At 56.5% G+C, this 21,476-nt stretch overlaps 1 protein-coding gene across 2 annotated transcripts in view; it reads left to right on the top strand.

Annotated features, from left to right (window-relative positions):
- The window catches only part of PDE2A (phosphodiesterase 2A, cGMP-stimulated), a 94,855-nt gene extending 74,151 nt beyond the window's left edge, over positions 1 to 20,704 (top strand). For both annotated transcript variants that reach the window (XM_008565025.1, XM_008565030.1), the window contains 26 exons: positions 736 to 791; positions 6,186 to 6,245; positions 6,854 to 7,007; positions 7,210 to 7,262; positions 7,463 to 7,537; positions 7,643 to 7,684; positions 8,185 to 8,253; positions 8,522 to 8,652; positions 11,268 to 11,379; positions 11,840 to 11,879; positions 12,027 to 12,090; positions 12,512 to 12,584; positions 12,720 to 12,897; positions 13,098 to 13,210; positions 13,883 to 13,960; positions 14,816 to 14,938; positions 15,417 to 15,487; positions 15,760 to 15,882; positions 16,255 to 16,342; positions 16,600 to 16,647; positions 17,610 to 17,684; positions 17,808 to 17,907; positions 18,184 to 18,296; positions 18,687 to 18,725; positions 18,835 to 18,941; positions 19,281 to 20,704. In XM_008565025.1, coding sequence (XP_008563247.1) covers positions 736 to 791; positions 6,186 to 6,245; positions 6,854 to 7,007; positions 7,210 to 7,262; positions 7,463 to 7,537; positions 7,643 to 7,684; positions 8,185 to 8,253; positions 8,522 to 8,652; positions 11,268 to 11,379; positions 11,840 to 11,879; positions 12,027 to 12,090; positions 12,512 to 12,584; positions 12,720 to 12,897; positions 13,098 to 13,210; positions 13,883 to 13,960; positions 14,816 to 14,938; positions 15,417 to 15,487; positions 15,760 to 15,882; positions 16,255 to 16,342; positions 16,600 to 16,647; positions 17,610 to 17,684; positions 17,808 to 17,907; positions 18,184 to 18,296; positions 18,687 to 18,725; positions 18,835 to 18,941; positions 19,281 to 19,491 — 2,396 coding nt within the window. In that variant the 3' untranslated portion in view covers positions 19,492 to 20,704. The remainder of the gene's footprint in view (positions 1 to 735; positions 792 to 6,185; positions 6,246 to 6,853; positions 7,008 to 7,209; positions 7,263 to 7,462; positions 7,538 to 7,642; positions 7,685 to 8,184; positions 8,254 to 8,521; positions 8,653 to 11,267; positions 11,380 to 11,839; positions 11,880 to 12,026; positions 12,091 to 12,511; positions 12,585 to 12,719; positions 12,898 to 13,097; positions 13,211 to 13,882; positions 13,961 to 14,815; positions 14,939 to 15,416; positions 15,488 to 15,759; positions 15,883 to 16,254; positions 16,343 to 16,599; positions 16,648 to 17,609; positions 17,685 to 17,807; positions 17,908 to 18,183; positions 18,297 to 18,686; positions 18,726 to 18,834; positions 18,942 to 19,280) is intronic.
- The last annotated feature ends 772 nt before the right edge of the window (positions 20,705 to 21,476 follow it).

The raw sequence follows: 21,476 nt of genomic DNA, 5'->3' as shown, positions 1-21,476 counted from the left end.
TACCCGTCTTCATCTCTCTGTCTCCTTCTTTCTCTTGCTCTGTGTCTCTAGCAATCCCTTCATCTAATTCTTTCTCTATTGTGCTACTAACCTCTCTGAGCCTCAATTGCCTGACTGTAAAATGGGAACAGTAGTACCTGCCTTGAGGGGGCGTTACAAAGAGGAGCAAATGAGATGACACATGTCGGGGGCCTGGCACGTACTACGGCTCAGGGGCCAGTGGCCATGGTTCCAATTTGCTTGCAGTCATGCTGTCACTGTCTCTGCTTCTCTCTCTCTTCTTCTCCATGTGCCCTGTCTGCCACATCTCTCTGCTTCATGTCTCAGTCTCTCTAGGTCTCTGTCCTCTGTCTCGATGTGGAAAGTGCACAAGACTGGGAGTCAGGAGACCTGACTTGCTGTGTGATCTTGGGCAAGTCACTTCCCCTTTCTGGATCTCAGTTTCCCAATCTGTAAACTAGGGGTGCTCAGCCTTACCTGCCTCCCTCCCTCCCAGGGTTGCTGGGAGGATTGCGAGAAAGCTGTCAAGTGAGGGGTTTCGTTCTATGCAGGGGTTGTTGCTGTGGTTGTTTTCCTGCCTCAGGATCCCTCTCTCTGTCTCTCTGGGTCTCTGGGTCTGTGTCTCTGTCCCAACCTCTCTCTATCTGCGTCTTTGTCTCTCTCCCTGGGCCCTGGTTCAGTATCTCTGAGCCTCACTAGCCCCGCAGGGCCACCTCATTGCCCTCTCCCCCTCAGTGCTGGTCATACCGCTGGTGGACAAAGAGGCTGGGACTGTGGCAGCCGTCATCTTGGTAAGAGCCCCCCAGGCGATTGTGGGTATGAAGGGGGTAGAGGAGAGCAGGGGAGGGAGAGGGAGATGGGCCTGTCTGGTGTGTGTGTGCGTGCGTGCATGCATGTATGTGTGTGTGCGTGTGTGCATGTGTGTGTGTGCGCATGCGTGCGTGTGTGTGCGTGCGTGTGCATGTGTGCGTGCATGTGTGTGTGCATGTGTGTGTGCGTGCGTGTGCATGTGTGCGTGCACGTGTGTGTGCATGTGTGTGTGCGCATGCGTGCGTGTGTGTGCGTGCGTGTGCATGTGTGCGTGTGTGCATGCGTGTGTGCATGTGTGTGTGCGTGCGTGCGTGCATGTGTGTGTGTGTGCGTGTGTGTGTGTAGTGAGGACAGCAAGCTGGGATGGAACGAGGAAAAATGGAGGTCTGGGAGTAGTCTGTGGCATCTCGCACACCCCAGCCCCCAGCCCCACCTTAAATGGGCAGGATGAAGCTGCTGGCTCAGGTGGCCACTTTCTGAGGGATGTAGAAGCCCCATCTGTGCTGTCAGTCCCCGTGGGGCTGTAAAAGCCCAGCCCTTGGCATAGCCCTGACCTTGGTTCCTCTTCGGGGTCCTTCTGGATGGGCTGGAGATTGTGTCCAAGAGGGCATGAACACAGTGAGATGGGAAGTGACCGAGAGACACTGAGGAGGGACAGAGGGACATACGACACTGACCAATAGAGACAGTGTGGGCAACCCAGTCAGAGATTTAGGGTGACTGGAGCTAGGGGGCTCAAGGAGAGGAGTGAGATGGCAAGAGATGGCATCAAGCCCCAGCCAGACCCAGGGCTATGGCTGGGCAGATGCCAGCGGACTAGGCAGGCTTCCTAAAGCAGGCAATTGAGGGAGAGAGAAAGGGGCCTCGGTGGGAAGTGGGGGATGCCCTGCAGGGCAGGGCTGGGCTGGAACCCAGGCAGGGCTCCCCGCTGCCCTCTGCTGCTCCTTGGGGAGTTCCTCAGATTTCTGCTCCACCGCGGGTGTTGAGCGGGTGGTGGGGCTTTGCAGGGTTTGGGTTCTGCTACCCCTCCAGTCTCTTGTCCTGTTGTAGGAACCAAAGGGTTAGTGTCCCGAATTGTCATTATTAGGGGTCTGCTTCAGCTGAGGTGGCCACCACCCCAATAAGGGGCAGGCTTGGGGGCACAGGCAGATAAATGAGCCAGCGTTGGTGCACCCAGGGGACTCCTCGAGAGCTCATTAAAATGGAATTAAAGGCTTCCGAGGCGCTTGACCTTTCCTGAGCTACAGGCGGCGGAGGGTGGCGGAGTGGGGGCTGGCCATGAGGAGAGGGAAGGGGAGGGGAGATGAGGAGTACTTGGCTTGGTCTCCATGCCCCATCTGCCCGACTGAGTGAGAGGAGGCCCCTGCTTGGTTTCTCCCGCAAGCTGCTCCCCCCACCCACAGCTCCTGTTCCCGCAGGGAATGCAGGGAACAGGATCTGCTGTCGGCAGTTTTCGGTGGGCCCCTCCCCCTCTCCTTTGCTCCTTGTCTGTCCCAGAGTCGGTTGATGGAGGGCCAGGGCTAGGGGCCTTGAGCAGAGGCAGTGCAGGGAGGCAGTGGCTCAGTCGCCCACCTCCTTCTCTGTGAGGGAAAAGGGTCTGGAGTCACCAGGTTCCTGAGGAGGCTGCAAAGACTGGGTCAGGAGGGAAGCAGCTCCGGCCAGGGGAACACATTTGGAAGACTCTTCATCTTGTCGGCAGGAGGATGGTTGCCAAGACCTCTGGTCACCTTGGCTCAGGTTGGGCCAGTAGTCCAGGCTTCAGCCTTCACCTGGGAGGAAGAAAGGCCAGTGTGTGTGTGTGTGTGTGTGTGTGTGTGTGTGTGTGTGTGTAGAACCCAGCAGAACCCCATTTCTGGCTTCTAGAAGCTGTCAGTCTTGGGGAAGGCAGGGACACCCTCAGGCTACCATGGGCCAGATGAAATAAATGCTACCAGCAGGTACTCTGGTGGCAAAGGCTGGGGCAGCAAGGGGGTACTTCACAGTGGAGAGAGCATTGGAGTGGGACTTTGGGGCATGGGCAGAGCAGAAGGGAAAGGGTATTCTAGGCAGAGGGAACGGCATGAGCAAAGGCGGGGCTGGGGGAGAAGGGAGTTGGTGTGTTGGGGGAAGAGTGTGATCCTGGTGAGACTGAAGTGTGGGGTGCACGCTGCAGAGGAAGATCTACCTGGGGTTTTGGCTGCCAGGAGAATTTACCGACAACTCTCCCCTCACCTCTTCAAAAACCCTGGGCAGTGAAAGCCTCCTGTAAGACATTTGGCTTGTTCCCCGTCCACCTCTCCTCTAAGCCTGCACCTTCCCACTCATGTAGAAATGCACTTGCCCAGGATGCCCCTCTCCCCTATGCATACACATCTGACAGATGCTCCCTGGGCCACAGGATCTCATATCCTCCCAGAGGCAGCACAGGCAGTCCCGGACCTCCCAGCTGCTACCAGATCCCAAGGGCAGAGCGTGGAGAGGGTAGAGAGAGGGCTACAGCATGGTGTTTTGGGGAGGGCCAAGTCACCAGCTCCTTCCTCAACAAGTCCCATTCCCCACTCTGAATCTCTGCTCTTGGTATTGATCAATTCATCTATCCATCCCTCCATCCATCAACTGAAGAACTATTTCTTGAGCACCCACTATGTACCAGGCACTGCATACTGGTGCTGGGAACACAAAAGTGTTCCGAGACAGGCCAGACAGCTCCTGCTTTCACAGACCATGCAGTCTGGAGGAGTGGGGTGACAAGCATTAGGTAAGTGAGCAAAATAAGGATAGAATTGCAAATGATGGTAAGTGTTAGCAAGAAAACCAAGGAGCCCTGCAAAAAATATCAGGGCCTGATGGAGAAACGGTCAGCCAAGGGCTCTCTGAGGAACACGCTGTCCAGGTGCAGGGCTGCATGGCTGAGTTCTGGGCCTTTGCAGCTCAAGGAGCCTTGATTGCAGATTCTTTGTATGGAAAGAGTCTTTGACTCTGTTCTTCTCTTCTGGGATAATAAGTCCCTTTGAGGAGTGGGCGGCCTTTGGTTTCTGGCATTTGATGCTTGATTTGTGCCCACTCTTCCCTCCAGCTGTGCCAGCCACACCAGCTCCTTGCATGGGGATGGGTGTTCATGCCAGTAGCCACATTGAACTTTGTGAGGGTGGGGGTCTGGGGGCTGTGCTGGGCTTTAACCCTCTCTGCAGCCCCAGTGCCCATGCTGAGTGTTCCCACTGTGCCCCAGACACCCACCCTAATTAGCGAGAGCAGGAGCAAGTGTGCGTTCCTGTTGGTGAACAAAGAGCCACATGTGAGTGTGCCGGAGTGATTGTGTGTGTCTGGCTGTTGGGTATATGAACTCAAGTTTCCTGTGTCCAGGCGTGAATGTGCACATGCGGGTGGTGGTAACACTGTAAGTGTGGGTGTGTGGATGTTTTTGTGTCTGTGACTGCACCATGTGTGTGCACCTCTGTGGGAGAGTGAGTGTGAGGGTGTGGGGGGGCTGAGGTTCTTCATGAGAATGTGTATGTGTGTTTGTGCACACGCTGGGTGGGGGTGGGCTGAGGCAGCCCAGGGGAAGGTTGAGGGGAGGAGGACTCCATGATTCCCTCCTTTCCCTCAGCCTTTTTAGTCTGCCAGCTCTGACCTGGGATCAGACTGTTTCAGCAGCCATGGAACTGGTTGCCCCACAGCCCTAGAGGGGTCCCAACCTTCCCTTTTCCTGAGAGATGGGTCCAGGTGGGAGGAACAAGAAGGATGTCCTCCTCCTCGTACTAAAAGAAAATGCCAACATATTTATGTAAACCATATGCAAATGAACCATGGCCCCAGCTTCTTTCAACCGCTTGTCCTGTGGGAGTCACAGATGGAGCCTCATTCAGAGCTTAAACTTCAGCACCATCCCAGGTTTATTCCACATCTTCCTGTCTCCAGTCTTGCTCCTTCCATTTCACCCTCCACCCCATAGACTGTGGCCCTTAGATGCTAAAGTCTGCTATGGCTACCCAGTACTCTCAGGCTAAAGCCCACTTTCTTAGCTCGGCCCTCAAGGCCCTTCCCTCTGGCACCAGGAACCCCACTCTTGTCCGGGTCCTCATCACCCTACACCACCTACCACCAGCACTACCAGGACAGCTTCCTGCCTACAGTGTCCCCTTCTCTTCAGGCTCTGCTTGTCCTCCCCATGCTTCAGTGCCAATTCAGGAAGCCTCCCACGTGCCCTCCCTCTCTGAGCTTCCACAGCCCAGTCTGGGTGGGATCCACCCACCCAGTGTACCCTCTCCTTCTTCCTTAGGTATGAGGTTCTGCACCTCTCCCCAGTTGTGTCCCCCCACTCATCCTGCTCCAGCCAGACATGAGCTTTCTGCTGGTCTCCTCCTCTCCATCTGCTCCTGGCAGGGGACCCAGAGCAGAGACGGGCAGGGGCATCTGAGTGGGGAGGGAGTATGAAGGAGGGGCCCCCAGTGCAGGCACTGTGGGGAGCTCTGCAGGTGGTGAGCAGTTTTCAGTAGGCGCCAGAAGCTGGTGATACAGGTGGAGAGCCTTCCTGGCAGGACCTATAGTGGGCCCCTAGACTACCACCTCTCTCTCTCACTCTCTCTCATTTTCCTTGACAAACACCCAAGCAGGGGTGGGGGAAGGGACTTCACAGAATATGAAAGATGGTGTGAGGGGTCCCTGGTGACTGGCACAGAGAACTTGGAGAGGGACAGGAGGATGGGGTGATGGTGAGAGTAGATCTGGAAAGGGGAAGCTGTGGGCAGAGAAGAGGAGGGAGTGGGTGGTGCTGTCCTAACTGCCACTTTCTGCTATGTGACCTTGTGCAAGTCACTCCACCTTTCTGGGCCTTGGTTCATCTGCAAGGTGGAAGCTTGCAACACACAATGGTGAGAATCACATGTAAAGCAAAGCACTCCACCAATCCATTTATTCATCCATCCATCCATTCTTCCTATAGCACAGCAGATCCATCATGTTGGACCCCTTCCTTTTTCCCAGACTTAGGAACAGCTCAAACCCTAACTCGGAAAGGATGGAGCTGGGAGGCTGAGGCTAATACTACTAATTCTATGATCAGGGCCTGAAGGGATCCATGGGCTAAGATACAGAGGGGCCTAAGGTCCCCCTTCCCTGCACTATACACCTGGACCATGCTGTTGATGGGACAGTGATTAAAAAGGCAGAGACAGAAAAGTTCCACTTCTTTGAATCGGCCCTAGAAGGCTTCCTGCAGGAGAGGATTTTCCTAGAGTTATCTGCATGATCAGAAGGATGGGCTTATCATTGAGGTCTACAGACTGGAGTGTGTATGTGTTGGTGGGGACTGTTGTATGCTAGGCATGGGGATGACATTCTAGCAGAGACAGAAGCTGAAAGAGGCCACAGCTGGATCCTTTCTCTCATCCCCCCAGGTGCACTGTGGTCAGCTGAGTGACAATGAAGAGAGGAGCCTGCAGGTGGTGGAGAAGCATGTGAGTGGAAGAGAGCCATGGTAGGATGGGGGGTGCTGGAGACTCTTATCACAGTGGATGGGAAGATGACCTGGCCAGGGAACTGGACACACCTGGGTTCCCGTTCCAGTTCCACCACCGTTGAGCTGTGTGACCTTGAGCAAGTCACTTAACCTCTCTGAGCCTCCGTTTACATGTAAAAATGGGGATAATGATAGCACTGAGGTATAGGGTAGCAGTGAGATAAGACAGGTCAAATACTTTGTAAATACTTAGGAAGTGCTGTCTACATAATGATACTGAGGCTCTTTTTTGCCTGAGATTTTATGATTTTGTGACTTTAGCAAGGACTTATGACTCCCTATGGGTGCTGGAGACAGAGAAATCTGACCCTGTCCAGTCTTGGAAGAATCTGGGGTCTAGGGGTGGAGACAGACCCTGCACTTACATGTTCAGGGACCAAGGGGACGCGCCGGGGACAGTGGGAGCCCTCAGGATGGTGGAGCGCCGAGGGATGAGTCGTTTGGGACAGGGGTGAGGGCGATGGGCATCGCAGGCAGAGGGAATGGCTTGAGCAAAGACGAGGAGAGGGTGGAGAGACCGGCGCGCTGACCGCTCGGCCCTCCCAGACCCTAGTGGCCCTGCGGAGGGTGCAGGCCCTGCAGCAGCGCGGGCTCGGCGCGGTCCCCGGAGCCGTCCCGAACCCCCCAGCCGGAGCGACAGAAGACCAGAAGGGCGGGGGAGCGTACACCGACCACGACCGAAGGATCCTGCAACTGTGCGGTGAGGGTCCAGCCTAGGCAGGTCCCGAGGGCGGGCAGGACGGAACCTGGAGTGGGAGGGGCCTGCGAGGAGGGGCGCGGCCGGGGGCGGGGCCGGCCCGGCCCAGGCAGCGCCTTGGGGAGTCTATGGATTGGGCGCGCCTGAAGGACCGGGCCACGCAGGCGGGATGGGCCCGCTCTCTGACCGCGCCCCGCCCTTGCAGGAGAACTCTACGACCTGGATGCCTCTTCCTTGCAGCTCAAAGTCCTCCAATACGTGAGTCCCCGTGCCCCTCGCTCCCACCTCCCCGCCCTGTCTCCCCCGCGGGGACCAACGTTCCCTTCCCTCTACTCAGTTCAGACGCCGACGTCCCGCCCCTCCATACTCCTCCACCTGCTCAAAGAGACAAAGCGTGGGGAGTGGGGGCGGCCCTAGATCCGCGGTCAACCCTCGCTTTGTCTGTCCTTCCCTCTCAGCTGCAGCAGGAGACCCGGGCGTCCTGCTGCTGCCTCCTGCTGGTGTCCGAGGACAACCTCCAGCTTTCCTGCAAGGTGTGGGCCCAGGTCCACTGTGGGGAGGGGCGAGGGGCCGGGGTCTCCCAGGGGAAAAAAACCTTGCCTTTCCTTTAATCGGCCCCCCACCGCTCGGTCCCTCAGGTCATCGGAGATAAAGTGCTGGGAGAAGAGATCAGCTTTCCGGTGAGTCCCGTCTGTCCCTGAGTTGGAGTCTGCAGGGGCCGATGAGACCAGCTAGACACTCCTGGAATCTGCCCAGAGTACTTAGATCCTCTAGAATCTCTTGGAATCTGGTGGAATTTTTTTGATCTTAGGATCTGCTTAGAAATTTAAAAGGGATCACAACCTCTTATGATCAGGCTCCACTAGGAGAAATCTCTTGTCATCTACTGAAAGGCTTACTTGGTACCAGTTCACTCGTGTTGGATTCTGGATATGGATCTGTTGAGATTGATGAGAGTCCTTGGAGTCTGCTTACCTCTCTCCTGGTTAGGGAAGACCCTATAGTCCTCTGTGGGGGATTCTGCCAGACTCTCCATCTCTCTGCTCTTCAGTGTTGACTCCATCCACCATCTGGACCGACTGAAGAATTTGTTGAAACTTCCAGACTTGGGGGTGGGGATGGGTTGAGACAATGATCTGCGGAGAGATGGGCCCTGACTCAGCCTCTCTTCACTGTTCAGTTGACAATGGGACGTCTGGGCCAGGTGGTGGAAGACAAGAAGTCCATCCAGCTGAAGGATCTCACCTCTGTAAGCCATGGCCTGGCTGCACGGGAGTGGGAAGGGGAGACCCCATTGCCTGGCCCCCAGAGCCAGTGTTTCCAGGACAGGGCAGCCTAGGAATGGAGGAGATGAGACTGGAGACTTTCTGCTATCCCACCCCCATGTCACAGAGCTTCCAGCCCTGCGCGAGTCCCATAGTCCCTGTTGCAGAATGTGGTGGAGGGCTGGGGGAGAGGAGTATACTCCCTCCCTCCTTTCCTGCCCTGACTCGACTCCCCCTTGCCTCCCTTTGCAGGAAGATGTGCAACAGCTGCAAAGCATGTTGGGCTGTGAGCTGCAGGCTGTGCTCTGTGTCCCTGTCATCAGCCGGGCCACTGACCAGGTGGTGGCCTTGGCCTGCGCCTTCAACAAGCTCGGAGGAGACTTGTGAGTCTGGGTGGGGTGATGTGGATCAGGAAACAGAACTGAGAGGCTGGGCAGGGCTCCACTAGGATTACAGTGTGGGAAGGGTACTAGGCAGTGGTGGGCTGAACCATTTGTCAGTGTAAGAGACTGTTGGGTTATGGGGCTGCTAGACCCAGCTGTGGTCTACTTAGCTGAGGCACAAGTAATCACTGACTCTCCATCACCCATTTTGGCTTATTTAAAGTCATGCTGATGTCCAAGCTGGTTCCTCTTCTCTTCCTCCACTTCCTGCAGCTTGGATTATCCACTCTTAGGGTACTGGCCTTCCCCTACTTGTCATCCCCTGTTTCTGCATTACTGCTGGAAACTGCCTTTTGGAGGGTGGGTGAGCTCTGGATTGGGTGAACTCTTTGGGACCCACAGCGCATCATCGACACAGGGGACAATGGCTAAAGGGAATAGGCTTGGGGTTGGGCCAAGCTAAGGATCTTTTGAGCCACTGACAGGATAGCTGTAAGAATCATACAAAACAGGGGGGTAGAAAGGGCACAGTGTCTAGGTAAACAGACTTGGAATCTTAGTCAGGAAGTATATCTCAAGAACAGAGGTCAAATTTGGGGTCCAGAAGTGGTATCATAAATAGATTTCATGTCCAACAGCAACTCAATTGGTAGCAGCTTCCTGAATCGTTGTGTTGAGAATGGACGTTAGTTCAGTGGGAAACAATGCTGTGTTTGTCTAGCCATGTCTACCCTGGGTGCAGGTTCACACTTGGGCTAGCAGGTCTAGCAGTTTGTGCTCAGTCAAACAGGTAGGGAGAAGTAGGCAGGTGGGATGTTGACAGAATGCTTGGCCCCTGGGGTCCAAGAAAGCACCTGGGTTTGAGGGCCCAGAGCTCCTGCAGGAAGAGGAGACTGAAGAAGTTGGGACTGGAGGAGTGTCAGAAGCCCAGGGCTGAGGTCTGCAGGGGTGGAGCGGAGACCCAGGGGTCATAGGTCTGAGCAGCAGGACCTGCCAGCATGATGCTCTATAGACAGTTGGGTGGGCCTGGGGAAATGAAGACAGAGCCAGCTGAGGCAGGGAGAATGTGGGATCTGCGGCATTTGTGACTGGTAGGCATCCTGGTGGTGGGAGCATTTATACCATTCAGCAAACACACATAGAGTACCTAACGTATCCATCGCAGTGCTGTCCAGGTGCCCTTGAGAAGGCCTTTGGGGAAGGGGAATGCAGAGTGAGTGGGGGTCCTGAGGGGCCATGACCTTTGGCTGCTAGCTGTGGGACTGGGTTCTGGGTTGGCCCCAGACCTGGAGAAGTGGTATAGAAGGAAACAAGATAAGGCCTTGGTGACAGCCCTGAGACCCAGGGCCAGGCCGGGCCATCTCTAGGTCCCACACATAGGGAGTGAGTGTTGAATGATTTCATGAGCAAGGGTGGGTCTCAGCTCAGAGCAGTGGCTGCAGAGCCACTGCCTGGAAACTAGCTAAGTAGCCAGAGAACAGGGGCTCCAGAATCCCTTCAGCAGGGAGTGGGATGGGGCTGGTGGCAAGGCTAGGCGTAAGGTACAGTTAGGACATTTAGCAAACACCTCCCAAATATCTCCCCTGTACCAGGCTCTGCACTGGGCATTGGGTGATACAGTCATGGCCCCTGTCTTCAAGACTTGAAGTTTATTTTCAGGACATGGAGGGAGTAGGGTGGGAAGGGTATTCTAGGCCGAGGGAACAGTGTGGAAAAAAGCATGAAGGTGTGAAAGAGCCTGAGGTTTTCTCAGAATGATGAGCATGTTAGTGTGGCTGAAGCTGAGAGATGCCCATGGTAAGGAAGGTATGCAGACAGACCCAGGGTGGTGGGATTGGGATTTAGACCCCAGTCACTGGATAGCAAGAATGAGTGGGGGATACCTTGGCAGTAAGGAGCACTGAGGCCAGCCAAAAAGTGGGGAGGGGCTTAGGCAGAGAAACCTGGGAGCAGAGAGATGAGGGCTGAGGCAGGCTCCCCCCCCCCACAACCCTCACCATCAGTCTACCCAGCTCCGTGCAGCTTCCTGGTGACAAGTTATTTGGTGGCCAGATTGAATGCCCTCAACAGGATAGGGGGCTGATCTCATGAGGCAAGAGCTAGCTCCATGAGTAGGGCCAGGACTACCTCTATTCTACCACCTCGGGATTTCTGGAGGTACCAAATCAGGGTCAGCAGAGTCCAGGGTGAGTGGGGTAGTAGGAACAGGAGCTGGACAAGACGAGGTAGTACCACCACCCCTCTCTGAGGCTAAAGGAGTGCCTGGGGAAGAGCAGGAGAGCACCCGGTTCTAGCCTGGGCAAGTCTCTACTCTGAGAGAGGAGACTCGGCTTTGGCCTGGGTAAATCCCAAATCAGAGGAAGGAGATATGGCTCTGGCTTCAAGAAGCAATAGTCTAAAGAGGAAAACCCATTTTAGTAGAGAAGGATTAGAGGCCCCCCCTCAAGGAGCCCTCAATCTGAGGGGCAAGTTGGCCCAAGTGCCTGCACAGGCGAGCAGCCCTGGTGGAGGTGAGGTGTATCCCAGTGGGCTTCCTGGCGGAATGGAAGGAAGGAGAAATGGGGAGAAAAGCCCGTCTTCCCTGCCCTCTTTGTGAACCCTCCTCCCCCCTCCAGGTTCACAGAGCAGGACGAGCACGTGATCCAACACTGTTTCCACTACACGAGCACCGTGCTCACCAGCACCCTGGCCTTCCAGAAGGAGCAGAAGCTCAAGTGCGAGTGCCAGGTGAGTGACTTGCCTTGAGCCAGCCCCAGAGAACCATCCACAAGGAAAATGCTCTTGTCTTCCTGGGCCAATGGCAGCCCTGCCCTATGACAGCTAGGTAGCCTAGTGACCTGGAGCCTTCCTAAGGAGAGAGGTCAGTAGTTCTCAGCTCCCGCTCGGCTGGCTGCAGGCACTGTATGTGCGCGCCCTCTAGTGTTCAACTTGGGCACTACAGCAACATCTGGGTGGCTAGAGGCCGAGGTGAAAGCACGTCTGAAACACCAAAGATTCCTACCAACTTTCACAGGGGCTGTTCTTCCCACTTGGTAGCCAAATGATATAATTAGACACTGCCAGTTTCCTTCCTGTACGGGGGAGCCCTACGGGAGGAATGAGAGACCCTGGGGCATTGGAGGCAGGGGCTGGATGGGGTATCCCCTGCAACCTGAACCCTCTATGATCTCCATTTCCTCTATTCCAGGCTCTTCTCCAAGTCGCAAAGAACCTATTCACTCACCTGGGTGAGTACACCGTCCTTCTCCACGCCTGGGGGGTGGGGGGAGTGGGCACAAGGGCTGGCATTTGTAGAGGAGAGGTGGGCGGGCTAGGCCTCATGCTGCAGCCTGGACTCACCACTGTCACCATGCTTCTCCTTCCCCCTCCTCCAGATGACGTCTCTGTCCTGCTCCAGGAGATCATCACAGAGGCGAGAAACCTCAGCAATGCGGAGATGTGAGTGAATCCACCCAGAGGATGGGGTGAGGGAGGCTTTAGGCCCTGGTGCTCATCACCTCCTTTCCTCCCCCCCTTTCCCCTCCCTGCCTTCTTGTGGGACCCCATCACCTTCCGAGTGATCCTTTATTTCATGCCTGTCTCCCTCACCAGACTATAAGCTCCAATGACAGCAGGGGCAGGGCTAGCTTTGCTTTCCATGGGTCTTCAGCTCCTAAAACAGTGGCTGGCACATAGTAGGCGCTCAAAATAAATCATTTGAATGGAGGAATGCGCGGAGTCAGCCCGCCCTGAGGACCGTGTCTCACTTCAGAGCACTCCTCCCAGGCCTCAGAAATCCGGCCCTTGCCTCAAGTCATGAGAGGTAGGGGCTGTCGGAGAGGGGTGTCAGAACCCTGCGGGCCAACCCCCCTCCCCACAGCTGCTCCGTGTTCCTGCTGGATCAGAACGAGCTGGTGGCCAAGGTGTTCGACGGGGGCGTGGTGGATGATGAGGTGAGGGAGTGTGTGGCCCCGGGAGGGTGTCCGGGAGTCCGCAGGGGCCGCTGGGGAGCAGGCCCGACGTTTGACAGTCCCCTCTCTGGCCTGCCCGCTAATTTCTTCCTCTCTACTCCATCCCTGCCGGGGCAGAGCTACGAGATCCGCATCCCAGCCGACCAAGGCATCGCGGGCCACGTGGCGACCACGGGCCAGATCCTGAACATCCCGGACGCGTATGCCCACCCGCTGTTCTACCGCGGCGTGGACGACAGCACCGGCTTCCGCACGCGCAACATCCTCTGCTTCCCCATCAAGAACGAGAACCAGGGTGCGGGCGGAGGGCACCGCGGGGCCGGGGCGGGGCCTGAGCGGGGGGCGGAGCCTAGCGGAAGGTAGGCCACCCTCCCCCACCGCCTGCAGCGTCCCCGAGCAGGAGGGACGGGGGCTCCCAGACACGGGACGTCCCCTGAGGAAACGGTGGGAGTGCAAGTCTCCACCGGCCGTTCCTAGTCCCTCTCCCTCCCCTAGAGGTCATCGGTGTGGCCGAGCTGGTGAACAAGATCAATGGACCGTGGTTCAGCAAGTTCGATGAGGACCTGGCGACCGCCTTCTCCATCTACTGCGGCATCAGCATCGCCCATGTGAGGGGGGCGGCAGGAGCGGGGCGGATGCGGGACCCTCCGTTCTTCTCCTCCCTTCTCTGTCCAGACGGGTCGATTCCCTGCTGGGACTCAGAGCCCTGCTGCTGGGGCGCTGCGCAACTTTCAGTACACTCTGGCCACCTCCGGGTTCAGTTAACCATCTGAAAATTGGGGATACTATTTCCTGCCCTGTACAGCCTCCCGGACCATGACAAACCCCCATTGTCAAAAGTCTCCCCCCTTCTCTGGAAGCAACCTCATACTAAGCCCGGGGTCAGCCTCCTTGTGGGAAATGTTCGGTCTCAATTGTCCAGGCCTGCTGGCAGCTCTGGCCTGGGAATTCAACCCGAGGTCCCTGCTTTTATCCCCTTCCTTGCTTCTTTTTCCGAGCCATGGGCCTCGGGTGCCATCACTAAGGACTGGGTCAGGCTCAGGAGCGAGTGCAAAGTGCCAGATCAGATGCTAAGTGGTCCAGGGGAGGAGGAGCAAGGGAGGTCTGGATGAAAGGGGGTTGGAAGGGTCTCTACTCTGGGCTGGAGCTCAAAGGCTCCGACTGGGCCCAGAAAGAGACAGAAAGGGGGGGTTCTATCTGAGCCCTTTGTCCCAGTCCTGGACATTTCTAAGATTCCACAGCCACCTTGCTTGAGCCCCATCTTTCCCTCTCTCCCTCAGTCTCTCCTATACAAAAAAGTGAATGAGGCCCAGTATCGCAGCCACCTGGCCAATGAGATGATGATGTACCACATGAAGGTGAGGCCTGTTCTCCTACTGGAGTCCTCAGGGCCCCAGGTCCGGGCGGGGCTTTCTGATTGCTCTCTCCTGAGGACGAGAAGACACATACAGAGCAATGCTTGCCTTCCTGCTCTCCTTGGGGGCAGCTTTCCTGCCCCTTCTTATAGACCTCCCTTCTAAGCTGTTTCTGGGTTCAGTCCCCAGGCAGGAAGTAGCCAGCAGGACCCAGCTCAGGGAACTTGGTTTAGCCAGGTATTCCCCATGTCCAGGGATAAGTCTCATCTTGGGAATTACTGAAGACTAGAAAATCTACCCGGGCCCTTTCCCCAAAGCTTCCAGTACTGTGGTGATGCAGTCCTGGGCAGTCTTAATTGCTGATATTCCATCCCACTCCTAGACCCTGTGTCAGAAAAACTGTCCCAGGCCTTAGTTCAGAGTATGTGGTAGTCATTGTTTGTTTGGACATTTCCTCTCACCTGTGTCCAAACAAAAGGGTCCCAGATGTTGTGAATCAGATCAACGCTGTAGTAGAAAGGATTGAGGTTAGAAACTGGGACAGTCCCCCCAAAAGAAGGAATATTAGAGTTAGTTTCTGAAAGGCTGTCATGGTTTGAGGGTATCATAAAGGGGTGTTCTCTATCTTTGCTGAGGATAGGCTGTTACAGATAGAGGGGTCACAGGCAGGGGGGCAGAGTAGGTGGGCTGCAGAGCTGTGAGGGGAGAGTGGTGATCTGCCCAGTGATAGTCCATGGAGTGATGGCCTGACTGTGGTGCACTCTGGGTGAGGGACCCCCACCTGCTGTGGGAACTTGAGGGTGAGGACACTGGATGGAGTGGAGGTCGTCTTCTCATGCCCTGGCTGGTCCCCTCTAGGTCTCTGATGATGAATATACCAAACTTCTTCATGACGGGATCCAGCCTGTGGCTGCCATTGACTTCAACTTTGCCAGTTTCACCTACACGCCTCGCTCTCTGCCCGAGGATGACACGTCCATGGTGAGCTGGCCCTCCCCAGCGTCACAGGGGAGGCGGAGGGTGTGCAGCCGGAGATTTAAGTTAGGTGTGTGTAAGGGCTTCCTGGTAAGACAGTCATGAAGAAAGGCTGTGAAGGCTCCCCCAGGGTGGAGTGGGCATGTGTCTGCCATCATGGGGCCAGGGGCTGGACTGGATGATCACCAGGGCTGCTCCTGAGCCAGTGATACCCAGGGCATGTGGCCCCAGGGTTTGCACCCTCCTCCCTGTTTTTGGAAGATTTTATGTGCTCTTGGTTCCAAGAGTTTTTAGTGTGTAGATCCCTTAGATTTCTAAAAGTTCATGGTTCTGAGAATGCTTGGTTCAACTATTTTATGGTAGTCCCGTTTACATTTAAGGTTCTATGACTCCAAAAATTTGAGTGTGGGCTTTGAGAAGGGCTGAGGCAGGAGCCCCATCTTGATACTGACAACCCTTCTCCCCCCGCCCCTGCCCTCTCCAGGCCATCCTGAGCATGCTGCAGGACATGAATTTCATCAATAACTACAAAATTGACTGCCCGACACTGGCCCGGTGTGTGCCCCCCGCCCTCCCCTCGGCGTGCAGAGAGCCCAGCCTCTGCCTCCCTCTGCCCTCCACTGTCACATCTAGTGTTCTGGGGAGGGTGCCTCTGAGGACAAGTAGGGGAGGCCCAGTCTTGTGAGTGTGGGGAGGAGCCATGAATGAAAGTCAATTTCCAGATGCTGGGACGGTAAATAAAGAAAAGAAACGAGGCAGGGCAGAGCCTGGAGGGCTCCCTGGAGGACGGGAGGCTGAGCCCCTCTGCTGCCCTCTCCCCTCCCCAGGTTCTGTTTGATGGTGAAGAAGGGCTACAGGGACCCCCCCTACCACAACTGGATGCATGCCTTTTCTGTCTCCCACTTCTGCTACCTGCTCTACAAGAACCTGGAGCTCACCAACTACCTTGAGTGAGTAGCTGCATCTCCCCCACATCTGGCAGCCACGGGGGTCCCCTTCCCTGGGACAGGGAGGCACCTCCTGTGTGGCAGACACTTCACATGCACCACTTCATTGGATCCTCTTAGCCCAATGAGGAAGGTTGCTTAGCCCCATTTTCCAGGAGGGACTTGCTCACAGTCACACAGCCAGTGAATAATGGGCCTCATTCAATCCCAGTTCTGCCGAACTCCAAGCCAGTGCTTCTCTCCAGGAGGGACCCCAGGTGTCCTGGCCTCCTGTTGGAATGGCTTCTGGACATCTCATTCAGCTGTCCCTCCTCTGGGGGGACCTGGGGAAGGAGCTGTGGGCTGACCTCTTTCTCCTTTCTTCCTCCTAACTAGGGACATCGAGATCTTTGCCTTGTTTATTTCCTGCATGTGTCATGACCTGGACCACCGAGGCACAAACAACTCCTTCCAGGTGGCCTCGGTGAGACCCTGTCCTCTCACAGTAGGGACCCTCCCCGAGGTGCCTGGGAGTCTCACCTCCTCCCAACCTGAGGAGAGGTGGGAGCTGGTGAGACCAGGAGCCAGGTCTAGAGACAGGAGGAGGCTTCCCAGGGTCTGCTCTGGGCTGTGAGACAGGAGGAGTGGAGGGGCTGGCAGAAGCAGGGCAATGCTTAGCCTAAATCGGTGGCACCTGGAGCTGGATGTGAGGAGTGACCCAGTTTTCCTGGGTTTTTGCAGAAATCTGTGCTGGCCGCGCTCTACAGCTCCGAGGGCTCTGTCATGGAGGTACCGCCATTCTGCCCAGCCCCAATCCTCCTCATCTTCTCAAGGCCAGTGACTTGCAAAGTTAGACTGTGACCCAGCACCTCCTATTCCCAAATTGTGCTCTCCAGACAGGCTGTGAGAGTGGCAGCCACTCCCACCTGGGGTGCGTCTGGCTCATGTTCCTGGAGTGGGCATGGAGGGGTACAGGTGCGGGTCATGGGGAGGATTCGTGTTTTGGCACGTTTCCCCTTGGCTGTCTGGGAACACCCCGTGCAGCTCCCTACAACCACCCCTCAAGCCTGGGATGGGCTCCATTCCCATCACACTCAGCTTTGCCTTAGATAGTTTGGTTTGGGTCTGCCCACCCCCACATGGGGGGTTCCTTGGGGCATGGTCAAGGTCTGAGACATCTCTGAGTTCCTGTCACTGGGCACAGGGCTTGGCACAGAGTGGGAGTCAAGTTTCCAAGGTCACCTTGCCTGAGCTACCTCCCATAACACCCCTCCTGAGGCTGCCCCTGCTCATGCACCCCCAGAAATGAGGTGCTCTCTCTCCCAGGAGGCCTGGTGGCAGCCCTCTTTCTGCCCTCTGCCCCTGGGATATGCCTGCTCCTCCTCCGACTGACAGCCCTTCCATGTCAGGAGACAGGGGCCTTGCCCTTGCCTCATCACTGCCTTTCCTTGTCAGCAAACAAATGTTTTCTGCATGAATTAGTGTCTAGGACTCTAATTTCACAATTTTTCCAGCTTGCGAGGCCCTCAGAGTTTACAATGTCAGGTCCTTGCATGTGACAGCTGAGGGATCTGGGGCTCAGAGCTGGGTCACACAGAAGGTGGAAACAGCTTGGAAAGGGAACTGGGACCCTAACTCCCATTTTGTGCCTGCTCTGCTGACAGGGCCTGGCCCTGGTCCCCCTCTCTTGGGGTCGGTGGTGAGGAGAGCCCCTCTGCTCCAGTGGGCCCCCCCCACTCTTCTCCCTCCAGAGGCACCACTTTGCTCAGGCCATTGCCATCCTCAACACCCACGGTTGCAACATCTTCGACCACTTCTCCCGGAAGGTGATGGGGCCGGGGGTGGGGTGAGGGAGGGGAGAAGGAGTTGGGGTGGAGGCTCCTCAGGGGCAGGTGAAGGGGTGGGAAGCCAGCAGGAGGCCATGACGCCCCTCCCCCACCCTGCGCCAGGACTATCAGCGCATGCTGGACCTGATGCGGGACATCATCTTGGCCACAGACCTGGCCCACCACCTCCGCATCTTCAAGGATCTTCAGAAGATGGCTGAAGGTGCCTGCCATTGGCTGCAAGCCTTGAGGCTAGGGAGGGATGACCAGGGGGAGGATTTGCCTGAAGAGTATGCCCAGGGGTTCAGACCCATGCCCCTCCGGCATCCACCCCTTCCCTGGCTGCCCAGCCCCACCAGGCAGATGCAGTGCTGGCGTCATGACTCCTATCGAGAGTGCCCAGTTCCCAGGACCACTTTGGGGTAGGCCCTGGGAGCCTTGCCCTCACGGGGGCAGGGAGGCTGGGCCCCTCTCCTTGACCCCACCCTTCCCCCAAAAGTGGGCTACGACCGAACCAACAAGCAGCACCACAGACTCCTCCTCTGCCTCCTGATGACCTCCTGTGACCTCTCAGACCAGACCAAGGGCTGGAAGACCACGAGAAAGATCGCGGTAAGTGCCTCTCCTCCCTGGGAAGACATAGGCTGCACTCCCTGCCCAGCTCTGTGTGGCCCCTGCAGCCTGAACACTCTTTCTGTGCTGAGCTCAACCTGGCTGTCATTTGGGGGGGCAGAAACCTAGACTATCTCAGGGGAGACTCAGAGAGGGGCGCAGACTTACCCAGAGCTACACAGCAAGTCAGTGGCTGGTAGAGGCTGGGCCAGAACCCAGCTACTCCTCCCATCCAGGGCCATCCCATTGCCAGGCTGGGGCTGGAGAGGACAGGCCCCTAAGTAGGGCTGAATCACTGGGCCTCAGTTTGCTATCCTGGGAGTGGGCTGTCAGGAGAGCTTGGGTGGATGATCCCACTCACAGGATGTGACGAGAGTGTTGGCCTTCCAGGAGCTGATCTACAAAGAATTCTTCTCCCAAGGAGACTTGGTATGTGTAGAGTGGGCTCAGGAGGTCCAGGTCAGGGGCGGGTTCCTGGCCTGGGGCTGGGAGTGTCGGGTTAGCCTGACCCTGCTACCTGATGGCGGGATGCCCGCAGGAGAAGGCCATGGGCAACAGGCCGATGGAGATGATGGACCGCGAGAAGGCCTACATCCCCGAGCTGCAGATCAGCTTCATGGAGCACATCGCAATGCCCATCTACAAGTGAGCAAGCACCCTGGGACGGCTGGGGACCCTGTGCGGGTGTGTTGGGGGGGAGGTTACCAGCAGGGGACATCACAGGAAACACAGGTGCTGGGTTTGGCTTGGCCCAGCTCCAACTGATCCACCCCCTGCTTCTGGGCACAGCTGCTTTCTGCTTTGCCCCTAAATGGGCCTTCACTTCATCCTCGGTCCCTGGTGGACAGAGACCATCATGCTTTCCTTGTGTATCCAGTCCCGGGCCTCACTCTTGTGGAAGTTCTACCTGTGATACAGCCTGAATCTTTCTTGCTTCCCACGGTCTGATTTCTGCCCTCTAACCCTGACCCGATGCACCAACAGGCTGTTGCAGGACCTGTTCCCCAAGGCGGCAGAGCTGTATGAGCGTGTGGCCTCTAACCGTGAGCACTGGACCAAGGTGTCCCACAAGTTCACCATCCGTGGCCTCCCAAGCAACAACTCGCTGGACTTTCTGGACGAGGAGTATGAGGTGCCCGAGTTGGATGGCACTAGGGCTCCCGTCAATGGCTGCTGCAGCTTGGATGCTGAGTGATCTCTTCCTGGGACCCATCCCCACCCAGGCGTCCTCCCACAACCCTCCACTGGTCTGGCCAGAGGCACTGGGAACCAGAACCATGGGTTTCAGAATCTAGACCCTAGGCAAGTACCAACCTGCCTGGGCCTCAGCTTTCTTATCTATATAATGAAAACAAGACTTCCAGCATCACCAAAACTTTGTAATTTGTCCTCTGAGAGCACAGGAGTGACCCACGAGCAGTAGGCCCTGCTCTGCACCTCTGACCACACCTTGGCAAGTCCTCCCCAAACCACTGTTTCTCTGAGCAGCCTGGATGGTTTCCCCTATGTCCCATTCCCGCCCCACCAGATCTGTGCCCTTTTCCCATGGGGGACCTCCACCCCCTGGGGTCTCCAGGATCCTTATAGAAGTGGAAGGTAGGACATCTGAGTGAGCAGAGGGTGGGGTCTTGGAAACTGTCATTAGCTCTGCTGGAGGACCAGAAACAGCCATGTGGCAAAGGTGCCCTGAGGACCACCACTATACCTAAGGTGGGGATTGGGACCTGGGGGATACAGGAGCCCTAGGAGGGAGCTGCCAGAGGGGAAACTCAGTGCTCTGGGGAGGAGGATCAGGAAGAAAGCAGGATGGGAATGATGGGCAGGAAGGATCCCAGTCTGGGAGACAGGCCCAGGTGTGAGCCAGCGATGCTTCTTCCTGACTGTGGGACCCTGGGCAATTCCCTTCGCCTATTTGGGTGAAACAGGAGAGAAAGACAATCCATTCTCTAAGACTCCTTTAGATCAAAGTCTTCATATCCCTGTGGAGTCCCAGCAGAGGCTGTGGAATGTCTCTGCCACCCTAGGGTACAGAGATCCCAGCCCTGAGTCCCTCAGTGGCCCCCTGAATGTACCCCCTGGCCTCCCCACTTCCCTATTCCTGCAGCCAGAGAGAGACCTGGCCTCAACCCTGTCAGGGCTTCTCTCCTCTTCAAGGCCATATCCGCCTGTGCCCCAGGGCTTGGGAGACCCCATAGGGCTGGGCCTCTTGGGTTGGCCCACCGCTGGCTTCTCTCTTCTCTGTTCTGTACGTGTTGTGGGGTGGGGGGGAGGGGGGCCACCTGCCTTACCTATTCTGAGTTGCCTTTAGAGAGATGCGTTTTTCTAGGACTTTGTGCAACTGTTGTATATGGTCCTGTGGGCTGACTGCTTTGTACATGAGAATAAATCTATTTCTTTCTACCAACCTTCCTCTGTGGGGCTGTTTGCAGACTTTGTGCATGGGGTTGGGGGAAAACAGAATTGGGAGAGGCAGATGTCCTTTGGAACTCCCTGGCTATTGGAGCCCCCCCCCATCTCTGGTGCCTAGCCCCTCTACTGGGGAACCTTAGGGTACCCCTAGGCCAGCACTGTGCCAGGTGGTGGGGCTTAAGGGTGAATGGCAGATGAGGAGGCCTGGGCATGGAGCAGTGAGAGGACATGTTGGTTGGCAGAGATTATGGACTAGAAAGAGAACTGAGAGGTTGAAGCAATCAGGGAGGCTGCCTGGAGGAGGTGGATTGGCGAAGGGGTGCACCTGAGTCACACTCCACACCAGATCCAGCACACGTTGTATCTGTGGAGCTAGTCCCCTGCTCTTCTGGCCTTGAGAGTATTTGCGTCCCAGAGACAAAACAGGGCAGACTCCAGGTTGGGGCCATAAGGAGGCTCTGACTGGCAAAGTCTCCAGGCCCTGTCCCCCTTCTTGCCAACACCTCTTCTCCTCCACCTCCTCTCCCTGTTCATCTCTTCTTGATCAGTAAAGTCTGATATGTTAAGGCTGGGCATGGGTCTCCTTTCTTAGAGAGAGGGAGGGCAGGGAGGAGATGGACAGGGCCATCCTGCAACCAGCAACAAGGACCGTGGGATGGCAGCCTTGCCTTTGGGACCACAAAGCTCACCTGCTTCCTCTGCCCTGCAGCCTGTCAGGGTTTGGAATCTGCTCCTCTGGGCTGAATGGTCTCAAGACCTCTAGCCCTCTCG

The sequence above is a fragment of the Galeopterus variegatus genome, unplaced genomic scaffold (assembly GCF_000696425.1).
Source record: "Galeopterus variegatus unplaced genomic scaffold, G_variegatus-3.0.2 Scaffold194, whole genome shotgun sequence".
In the NCBI taxonomy this organism is placed as follows: domain Eukaryota; kingdom Metazoa; phylum Chordata; class Mammalia; order Dermoptera; family Cynocephalidae; genus Galeopterus; species Galeopterus variegatus.
The sequence above is the reverse complement of the archived record's forward strand: the minus strand, read 5'-3'. Positions and strand labels throughout refer to the sequence as shown.